Source organism: Oryzias melastigma, linkage group LG8 (assembly GCF_002922805.2).
Source record: "Oryzias melastigma strain HK-1 linkage group LG8, ASM292280v2, whole genome shotgun sequence".
NCBI lineage: Eukaryota > Metazoa > Chordata > Actinopteri > Beloniformes > Adrianichthyidae > Oryzias > Oryzias melastigma.
Window position 1 is genome coordinate 7,956,913 of NC_050519.1, and position 11,365 is coordinate 7,968,277.

General features: G+C 35.4%; 1 protein-coding gene across 2 annotated transcripts; it reads left to right on the forward strand.

Annotated features, from left to right (window-relative positions):
* Window positions 1-6,510: 6,510 nt before the first annotated feature.
* On the forward strand, window positions 6,511-11,248 carry zfand2a (zinc finger, AN1-type domain 2A). Of its 2 annotated transcripts, none has more exons than XM_024272298.2 (10): window positions 6,511-6,707; window positions 7,307-7,411; window positions 7,507-7,601; window positions 7,702-7,833; window positions 7,915-8,066; window positions 8,154-8,258; window positions 8,357-8,432; window positions 8,513-8,589; window positions 10,660-10,790; window positions 10,948-11,248. In XM_024272298.2, the coding sequence occupies exons 2-9, from the start codon at window positions 7,357-7,359 to the stop codon at window positions 10,769-10,771; spliced, it is 804 nt and encodes a 267-aa protein (XP_024128066.1). In that variant the 5' UTR covers window positions 6,511-6,707; window positions 7,307-7,356; the 3' UTR covers window positions 10,772-10,790; window positions 10,948-11,248. The 2 variants fall into 2 exon arrangements, with proteins under 2 accessions (XP_024128066.1, XP_024128065.1); XM_024272297.2 differs by having other exon boundaries at window positions 6,513-6,707; window positions 10,660-10,744.
* The last annotated feature ends 117 nt before the right edge of the window (window positions 11,249-11,365 follow it).

Here is an 11,365-nt window from a genome sequence, read left to right on the forward strand (position 1 = left end):
TCCCCGTATCGATTGCTAATTAAAGCTGACATCCACCTCAATAAACAATATCAGAGCTGTCACAACAAGACAGGAGGGCTTTGATAAGAACTACATCGCTGCTACACGGGGGACCCACCGGGAGGGAGGGCGCGCTGCTCCCCGGCAAGAGGAGGCTGCGCGCGGATGGATCAGGCCACAAGCCCCGGGACTTCACAACCTGCACAGAAATGAAGAGAAATCACAAAGTTAATTACATTTTTATTATTTTTTTTAAGTGATTGGCACACAAACGTGACATAAATAAATACTTTTTATTGATTAAAAATATATTTAAGTTCATTTTTCCACACTTTTATGAGAATATATTCATTTCCTTTATATATGTCGGTTTGAAAACTTTATTTATACACTTATTTTGTAGAATTACTCATGAAAAGTTGAAAACAATTCACCTAAATTTACATATTTATAATTTTAATTCAACTTTAGAAGTTAAATCTGCAGGTTTTGCAACCCAACAGTGCACTGCCTAAATCCCATATATTTGTCCCCTCTTTCCCCCCCAAAAAATTTAAAAAATAAATTAATTGAACTTTATTTACCCAAGTCTGGTGCTGTCATAATGTTAATCAGAGTTGAAATTTCGCGGCGCACTCGTTCCTTGACCCTTGGCACGGGGATTGGCATGTTGTAATAACCTGAATCTCTCCACAGAAGCCGCGATAATTGTTACCCTATTAGCATGCAAATTGTTTAATTAATATTATTATGAGGAAGTATATAATCCGCTCGTCACTTGACCCCCCCGAGCCCAAATAACAACCCCTTTCTGCGTGCAGCCCTCCATCCTAATGAAGTCCTCAGAAATGATCTTCATCCATCTTATCTAAGAAAAACTTTAAAATAATCATCTATTTGTTCAAAAGATGCTGTTTTTTTAAATGTGGGGGCTGTGGTACACCCCACATACCCCCCACCTTTCCATATTCTCCCCAGGAGCTCATTGAGAAGCAGCTCCTGTCAGAGTCTCCAGAGACGCTGCATTTAAATCCGTTTTTCTACAACGGGTGACATTGTCAGATTCAAGCTTTAATTAACCCGATAATAAGGCGAACAAGGCCAGCATTCAGCTGTGATGCTGTCCTGCCTTGTTACCTCTTTATGACTGGCCCCTGTGGCAGCTGTTCAGAGGGAAGCAAACACTTTCTTCCTCACTTTTCTGGCTCCCCTTGATCTTAAATCAATCACTGAATCGGTGCGTAAAAGGCGAAACTTGTGACATTATAAGCTATTTTGTCTAAACTTATCATTTTTAAAGGTTTTCGTGGTCTCTTGAGGTAATAATTCCACAAAATAATTTAAAAAATTGCATTAATTATACCAAGAAGTAAAAAAAAGACCAAATATATCCAGCCATGGAATGCACAACTTTTCTGTTGCGCACTGGCTGCGTCCTAATAGGTGATCCAATCATCCACCTCTCCAAAAACAGACACTATCAACAATCCCATCCAACAATGATCCCTCCTTTAGCAGCACAAAATCACATTCATTTTTAATTAGGCAAGCAAATTAATAGGCAGCAGTTTAGGAGTTTAATTACTCAATTAACTTCACGCACGTTAATTTTTAACTATCTAAATTAGGTTGCACATTATTCGATTTGATGATAATTATAGAATTAAATCTAAATTAATTGTTTTGGATGATTTGGATGAACTAGATGCAGTTCCAATTAAACAGCATAGAGTGAGGGGAAGGGGTGGGGGGGTTGCTGGTTGCCATTTTTAAGCTCTCAAATCCTTTTGATTCGATTTTTAAGCAAGAAACTCTTGCCTGGAAATTTCCCTCTGATCCTGCAAATTCTCCCTCTTCCTCTAATCCCACAATTAAAAGTTTCCTCCCATCTAATTATCTGTAATTGTGCCGCTGTCAAAGTAGAATGGAGAAGTGAAAGCGATTGATTTGGACTTTTAATTCAGTTCATTTCTGATAGAAGAGAAAGTAATTCCCTTCAAATTACCTCATTCAATCCTGACACCCTAATGCCCTTCAAAACCTTTTTTTCTCCCCAACTCCCCGGCATTTATATATTAAAAATGAAGCTGAGAATGACTAGTGCCTCCTAATAATAATAACCAAACTTCCATTAGAATAATAATTTCATTTCAATTAAAACTGACTTATCACCTTTGCTAAAACGTGCTTAATATGCCGAAAATTATCAATGCTTGAAGGAGCCCAAACTGGGGAGTCTAATTGTAATCAGCAAATCAGAGGTGCTTGTCGCTGCCGCGCCTTTGCAGAGAGGCAGCCTCGGAAATAGAACTAATTTACTCAACTCCCCCGGGAAATCCGCTCAACAGATTAACATTTTCAAAATATAGTAATGATATAATTTGAGAAATGGTGACGCCAATTTGTGAGGAGCCTTTGTGCAGAATAATTTGCATGTTTTCTTTCTTTTTTATTTTATTCCTCCTCCTCCTCCTCCATTCGCCCGTTAATTACAGCTCCGCACATGAAGGGTGTGCTGTTTGACTCGGTGCTTATTATTCAGCTTCAATCTAATAACTCCACAGGAATACGAGGAAGTGTAGCCTATCCTCCACCCCAAAAAAAAAAAAAAAAAAAAAAAAAAAAAAAAAATTAAGCCACTCTCTATATAATCCCATATGGTTGTGGAATTGGTGACACATCCTCTATTGCGCATTAATCTGTGCAAGAAAACTCACTTTTTTGCAGGGAAAAGTTGTGCAAAACTATACAAAAAAGATCAAATATAAATGAGCAAAAATGTTTAATAAAAGTTAAAAAGGCTATTTATTTGTCAGAAAGTTGCTTTCTTTTAGTGCCAGTTTGTTAAAGATGGCAGAAAAGCTTGTAGTCCCTTGTCATTTTGGTTGGAATGGGATCCAGAAACCCAAAAATCTCAAACCCCAAGAGATAATTCTGTCAAACCACTACAGAATAAAACAGAAACATTCCAAACATCACTTTAGGAAGCCAGAAAACATTTAGATCTTTTGTTTTCTCTTTTATCATCTCACTTTCCTACATATTAGACACAATTCATGTATATTCTTGTTGCAAACTGCATAAGTAACCCTACAAATGCAACACTTAGACCTACAAGGAGTCTTGACCCTTCTCTTCATAAGTTCATTTGTCTCCAAAAAAGTCCTGCTACGCCCTCTAGTGGCTGTAAAAGCACATCATGAAAGAGGATTTTCTGCGGATCAATAATCGGCTCTTGTTGATTTTTTTTTTTTAGACTTCCTTTATTCTATCAACATCACACAACAAAAATATATATCTTAACGTGGATCTATGTTAAGAAAAGCATCAGGTTTGGTCTTTATTTACTCAAATAAATGCAAAATGTTCCCATCTGATGTTGCAAGAAAACTTTACCTTATATGTTTCATAAAATCCACTCCTGTAGACCTGAAAGGCTTAAAAAAAAACAAGAAAAATCTTTACATTTGTTTTACTTTTATGAAAATTAAAATATCCCTTACCATAATATTTATATTATAAAATATAATGTTTTTTTATTAAAAAAATGATAAATCCTCTTTTATAACAAGCTAAAATGGAGACCCGTTTTTGACTAATTATATATTTTTTACATAAATATAAAGATTTCAGCTAATTGAATAGATTGTATTTTGGTTTTCCTTGAAAGAATAATGTGTTTTAAAGACCCACTTTGAAGAAAATTGTGCTTTTAACACGTTCTTGTGGCATTTTTAATTATGATGGAGGACTTATGTGAAGAAAATTAAGCACAAAGTTATATATTTTAGTATTCATTCTCACATATTTTTGTGAATCAGGAAAAATTGTCAGTGATGTGAAAAATTTGCTGAGCTCCTTGCTCTCAGAGAGCTCTCAGCAAAGGAAGGGGAAAGGGGGGCGGTGTTGTTTCACAACTCATAGGCAAATTTCTACTGTTGCTCTGCAGAAACTGTCCTAGAAAACAAGTTTTTTTCTTTTTATTATTATTCTTTTGGCAAAAAAAAACCCAGCATAATCGTTCTTAATCGTTCATAATCATTTTTTAAAAATAGATCAAAAGATGAGTTGGTCTTTAAAGACAACACTATAGCAGAATAAGATGGCCTAATGATGCAACTATAAAGGTACAAACTGTAGTCAAATACAATTACACTTGTGGCAAAAAGAAATTCCAGAAATTAGACCCATTTTAGTGAATTAAAGCAACTTTCACTACAACATGCTGGGTGGAAAGAGCACTTCAGAGCAAAATGAGTGTGCAATAAACTCTGAGGAGTCAAGAAAAAAACCAAAAATATATACAAATAACACACAATATTCCCGAAACAATATCTTAAAAGCATGGTAGTTACTTCTGATTCCTTCATACATTTTCTCGAAGACTTTTGGTGCCACCAAGTGGTAAAACGTGCACATTTACTTCATATTCTACTTTTAAACCTAATAGTTCCCTTCTCTTTCCATTTGACCTCTTTTAAACACCATTTGTGACCTTTGAGGCCACAATGTTTCTTCTTTATAGCCTTCAATCTGAAAAAACGGAGGTGGAGAAACATCTAAAGCACACTTAAAAAATAAAATATCATTATTATACCTGGTTTTTGAATAATAAATGTCAGACTGTAATATTGAAATTTGATGGCTCCATGGTACTTTTAATAAAACAGAATATTGCAGGTTTCCACAGCGTCTCCAAGTCTCCCTAGGCAAGATATAAAGTGCAAGAAAATTATGAAGCCTTCAATCTGTAATTTTGAAACCGCAAAATAATCTGCATTATCAATTAAAACGGTATAATTTGTAGGAATTTATTATTAATTAAAAAAAAAGTCAAGGTGAGCTATTGTGATTTGTAGGGCACTGATATGTCAGGAGGAAAAATTAAATTTCTCCATCCATCTTTTGCACCTGAGTTCTTTCTAATCAGAGCGCCTAGAGAAAGGGAATCTATTGTTAATAAAAAATAATTGAGTTTTGTTTCTGCCAAAAATAGAATTTTCCCTATGAACCTTAACTGGAGTGAATGGTTAAAGATGATCCTTTAGCTTGAAGTGTTACAAGGAATTTTTCCCTGTGATTTTATTTAACAAATTGAAAATAAAAACACAAACAAACAATTAAATAAATAAGAAATTCAGATCTCCTGTGTAAATCTGCCTTTTCAATGAAATTTGTGTGGCTGGAAGATTCCAGGATATTTGTGAATGTGCTCAAATGTATGAGATAATTTAATCAGACTGATTAATTCATTAACAGATGTTTTTTTTCTTTTTTTTTAGCGTTTTTCCTCATATATTTTGCTCTGAACACCAGGGGTGGGAAGAAAATATCATGATTATAATTTAAGGGCCTGTATTATTCAAAATCAACTTTTATGAGCTTTAAAATGTATTACCATGTTAATTCCTTGTGAAATACACTTCCAAAACTGCATTTTGCTCCATTTACACATCTCCGAGGGTTTCTCTAAAACCATGCGCTCTGAGCACTAGTTCCTCCAAATTCCATGAAAACGAGTGGGTCCTTACATTGTGATGTCACAAAGTGAGGAACAGCCCCTTCCAGGAAGAGTCTGCACTCCCAGCATTACCCCCCGGCTAACTCAAATGCCCACTTTCTCCACTGAGGTAACAATTAGATTGCCAAAATGCATTCATTTTATATGCACAATATGCATATTCACCTTTGCAAAAGTTCAGTTGTTGTTCCTTTTTTTTGGGCGAACTCACGGAACCGAGGCCTGCTCTAGAATGATGTCATGAAATAGGCAGGAAAAGAGCTCCCAACAAATAACTCATATTTCTAAAAAAAAAAAAAAAGAATTTCTTATGTATGCCAAAGGTAATAAATGATCATATATATGGATGTAGCTTACTCCAAAAGGCTAAATAAATTACATGAAATGGGCCCAATATTAATCCTTTAATATAGCTTTTCATGCCTTTAAATAGCTCAAAAGATGATCAAAGTGGGCCTTTGAATCAAAAATCTCAATGCTTTCATAATAAGACTTTATTTTAATCCGTCAACCATTTGAATATGGTCATAAATGTTTAGAAACCTTAAATTATTTAAAATTCTACTACTATTACTATTGCTAGTACTACGGCGATTACTATTTTAGTAAATCCATTGCCACTACTGCTATTTTTAATCCCACTTCCACAATTCTGTCTATTGCTATGACTAATGAAAAAATACTAATATTGCTAGCAGAACCACCAATACTACTACCACCACTGCTAACTACTTTTGAAAGACAAATAAATGAATGAATGTATTGACACAAACGTATTGGTTTGATCAAAGAGGATATGTTAATAAATTAAAAAGTTTAAAATTAATAAATAAATTATTACACTAAAGAAAACAAATTATATGATGCAATATTTGGAAATGTGGCAACATGTTTTAGTCATGTAGACTTTTCTAGAAGTTACCTGAAGAATTTCAAAAACCACGCCCGCCGTGATGACGTAAGTCTTTGCGTCCTACGCAATTGGAGGAGCGTCGCTACGCATTTAAAACACTCAAGAGCTCTTCGGCTTTCACGAAAACATCGCCAGTCAAAGATAAGTAAACCGGATTTAAACCAAGAGGAGAAAAACAAGAACTATTTATTTTTGTATTACTTATAATTTTTAAGTACCGGTAATAGATTTTTTCCCTTTAGAACATCTGTACGCACAAAAGAGTCGGACTCGGTGAGTAAATTGAAGCCAAAGCTTAGATTAGCTGATTCATCTTTGCTAGCATAGCCAGGTAAACAATGTATAATGTATGTAAACAACAAAACAAGAAGGTTTAAAAAAATAATACTAGGAACCGGGTGTTATACGTGTATTTTACTTATCAATTTATTGTACGTTTATGTGTATGATCTCCGCTTCCTGTTTGAAGCTAACTCTCTAAACAGAGAGTAGTAGCATTACTGTAAAATTGGCCGCTTTTGAATTATATAGTATAGTTTTAATTGACAATAACTAAACTTTACTCATTATATGAAATTACCTCTGTATTTTTTTTGCTTTTCCGTGAAATTGTTGTCTTTAACGTCAAATGTTTAACGTTACGTAACTGAACTAGTAACTAATGGTGTTAGTTAGCTTAGCTAGCTAGCTAGAAGGAAAGCAAACTCATTGTTGTTGTCATTGCCCATAATGACTCATAACTAATTCACGTGGAAATTTTGTTGTCATGGAAAGACAATGATCCTAATGATGATGCTGCCTCACTTGATTAGGCTTTCCTGTATCCGATCTACTCATAAAATTCACATTTTATGCATTTTTTTTCCTTTTAGGGTTTGAATAATCTTTTTGGATCGCCAGCTGTACAACCCAGTAATCTGACATGGAGTTTCCTGATTTGGGAGAGCACTGCTCTGAGAAAACCTGCAAACGCCTGGGTGAGCACCATCTCCAACACTTTTTCTTTTTTTTTTTTTTGTTAAACTTGTCTGAATAAAACTTACATTTATTAAAATAATCTTTTATAATATAGACTTCCTTCCCATGAGATGTGATGCCTGTCAAGACATTTTTTGCAAAGATCACATAACCTATGCAAACCACAAATGTACATCTGCTTACAAAAAGGCAAGTAGTCACTGGTGACGCCCAAAACATTTGTTTTATTGTACTCTGATTACTTGTTACACAATCGCATTTCTTATTGACAATATGACTTTTCTTGTAGGATGTGCAGGTCCCAGTTTGCCCGTTATGTAACATCCCCATCCCAGTTAAAAGAGGAGAGATGCCTGACATTAAAGTCGGTGAACACATCGATCGAGACTGCAAGTCAGACCCAGCACAAAGAAAGAGAAAGGTTTGTTTAAAAACATTATTTTAGCAAGTTTTTAGTACAATATATCAACAAAAAAGTAAATTTTGTTTCTTTTTCTTATAGATTTTCACAAATAAATGTTCTAAAGGAGGCTGTAAGCAGAAAGAAATGATTCGAGTGACATGCGATCAGTGTCATTTAAATTACTGTCTTAAACATCGACATCCACTGGATCATGATTGTAAAACGGATGGAAAGCCTTTGTCCAAATCTGGGTGAGCACTCGGAAACTACTTTCCTTTCACTTAAAAATGTTACTGTGGGTCTCTGTGACTTACATGAGCTTTAACCGTTAATTGTAGACACGCTGCGGTGACGAGAGCCCAAGTTGCTTCATCTTCTGCCTCTGGACATTCAAGACCTGTTTCCAACGGTGTGAGCACAAACTCTAGAGCTCAAAATCCTGCGTGAGTTCACCAAAATGGGTTTTAATTTTTGATATATATATTTATATTCTCTTTTCAAACTAAATTTTAATTTACAGATATATATATATTTTTTGCAGCCCTCCGCAGCGCATTCCTACTTCTGTTTCAGCACAGAATGTGATCCCACCCTCAGCGTCTTTTCAAGCCGGCCTGGTATTGAAAACTTAAATAAATAAAATGTTGTGCGTGGGGGATAAAAATGGTAAAACCCAACTGTTTCGCTCTCATTGCAGTCAGAGGAGCAAGCTTTACAAAGAGCTCTGGAGTTGTCTATGGCTGATTCGAGGCAGGCGGTGCAGCCGGCGCTGAGGTGAGGCAACTTTAACACAATCCAAAAAAATCTGCTTTTTTTAAGTGGCTGATGAAGAATGAATAGTTTTATTAATGCCTGCACACATTGAAAATAAGCTTTTAAAGTAAACCAGATTAGACTTCTCTGCAAAAATACACTTTTACTCCCAGCTGCTCCACAGTCGAATGTTTTCAGTGATTTATGGTTGCAGAAATTAAAGGGGGGGTGCACACGACTACTGTGTTGTAATATTTGATGTAAATATATCTTTATTAATACTGTGAAGTTGTTATTTTTGAGCAAGGAAGCTAACAGTGAAACTGCATGTTGTGTTTTTTGTCCATCATGAGTTTATGTTGTGTTGACATAAAGGTGTTGTTAGTGGATAAACAAGCTGTTGGTCTGTTGTTTATCATTTAGAGGTAAACTGATCCAGTCTTAAAGGGCACAAAATAATGTGTGGATGTAAATAGATTGAATGTTTTGTGTGCTAGGGTTTAAAATAATCATCACAGAATAGATACCAATTTCTAAAAACAGTATTTTAATGAAAACTATACTTAAGGATGGTGTTAGTGCAGATTAATTTAATGAAATGCAAAGGAAAGAAAGAGACACGAACATCCATTCTCCTCTGGAGTCTGATTGACAAGAACGCCTTTGCTAAAGGGTGATCAAGACAAGGCTGAGAGCTACAAGAGAGGGAAAGTAGTGTGTGTGCACGAGCGCGGTGAACAATCAGTATTAAAGGTAAAAGGGCATCAAGGAAGAACCGATTGATGGATTTAATTAGCATAAGCAGCTCAGTGTCAATCTTTAACTAGTCCAGAAGCTTCAAAATATCTCAATCTTTCTCTTTTAAGCTGAAAGTAATTACACAAACAAAAAAGGTGTCTTTTCTTTGTCTTCTATCAAGGACTATGGCTCTTTGCAACAAAAATCGCAGCCATCTGCATGTAAAGTTTGTTTGGACCTGCTTTACAGGTGTTAAAATCTTCCTAATTTTTCAGTTTGCATCTCCACTTCCAGATTTTTTTGCACATCTTAAATGTCTATTTCATAATCTTCAAAGGAAGAAGTGTTTAAACGTACAATTCGTCTGTAAATCAGCTTTATGTGTTTTAGTAAAAATCTCCGTAGTAACGATCTAAATCGCCATAGTAACACATGCTGGTCATCTCTGGTCTGTTAAAAGTTTCAAAGGTTATTTAAGGTTTAAAAATTAACTTTACACCATTGTGTTAACAGAAAATAAATGTGAAATTTTTGTGCAGAACATGTAATGTAGATGGTGGTGGCCTTGCATCAGTCCACCCACTGACGCTCAGTTTCAAGCAAAGACTCATAGAATTCTGTTTGTGTGTATAAGAGGTTTAGTTCTTCAGTTTGACTCATCCGTACATCTGTTTTGTTTGTATCCTCACGATCTTCTTACTCATGCTTGGCGTCATCTTTTCTCCTTAATCTTCAATTGACGGGAATTAACAATACAAACTCTTCTCCTTTGTCATCGACCAACTTGTGTTGAATTGATCTCCAGTTTTATAGTCATTGGATTCCGTTTGTGTTGGACTTTAGTTACTTCATGTTTACAGAAACCTAATAAATGAGATATTTATGTTCATTTTGTGGGGGTGTACTTGAGTGGGAGAGAGTATAAACAGATGGATGATGGGAAATGGGGTCGGGCTTACTCCACAGAAATAGTCCTCTGAGAGACATATTTCTATGAACCTAGTGCAGTAACTATGTTGTAGAAAAAGACAGTTTTTACCATTTCTGGCTAAAAATAGCCTAAACATAATTAAAAGAACACTTTTAAAAATAGATCCAATGTTTTTTTCAACATCATATGGGTTACACATAGTCATCTAGGCCTTAAATGAAATAATCACAGAGTTACAAGAATAGTCTTATCATTTATTCATGCTTTTATACCTTTAATGATGTTTTTCTTGACACTTTTAAAAGGTTTTGCTCCTGTCAAACATGAAAACTGTTTGAAGTCTTTTGCTTGAAGCGGAGTGACTCTGGTTCCTCTGAGCATCTTCAGTATTTGAGGTTTGACTCGGACTCTTTGTGTTTCAGTCCTCAGGAGCAGGAGGATCTGGCGCTCGCTCAGGCGCTCGCTGCCAGCGAAGAAGAATACAGACGCCAGCAGCAGAGACAACAGGTACCCGGCAAGCTTAGGCATCAGTAGGATGCTGATGAGAGCACATGTAGGTACACGGTTGTCATGGCAACCAAATGGTATTTAAATTTAACTTTATGGTTGACAGTCAACATTTTTACCCTGAATACACTTTTTTTTTTTTCTCTAAACTGCCGATTTGTTATTTTTCTGAATGTCTAATCATGTTTTCCTTTTTCTTTCAGGGTCGAGACTCCAAACAGTCCACCTGCAGCCTTTCTTAATCTCAGAGCACCGGTTAGACTTTGATCTGCGCTAATTATTTCCGAGAAGCTGCTCATGCAAGGTGCTAAAAGCAGGATCCGCGATTGTTCCATGAAGAAATACTCGGCTGCAAGCTGCTGAAATCCGACCGCCTTCTACATATAAGCACACACACTTTCTGTCATTTTTATCAATGATTTGCCTGTAAATATTTTATATGCCGATCAATATTAATGCATTCTATTGCTACATATTATTAAATAAATTATAGATGCAATTAAACTTGAGTTATTCTTTTTATTTGATGTTTAGGTTCGAAGTAATGAACGCATATTATGAATAAAAACTCAAGGTGTGGTTCTTATGTGAAGAAAAGAAAAAGTGTTGAAATGTAATTTG

Bases quoted from the DNA above. Each gene is read 5' to 3' on its own strand.
- zfand2a (XM_024272297.2), top strand. From the start codon at position 7,357: ATGGAGTTTCCTGATTTGGGAGAGCACTGCTCTGAGAAAACCTGCAAA. The intron at 7,412-7,506 runs GTGAGCACCATC...TTTATAATATAG, and splicing joins GAAAACCTGCAAACGCCTGG to ACTTCCTTCCCATGAGATGT. The intron at 7,602-7,701 runs GCAAGTAGTCAC...CTTTTCTTGTAG, and splicing joins GTACATCTGCTTACAAAAAG to GATGTGCAGGTCCCAGTTTG.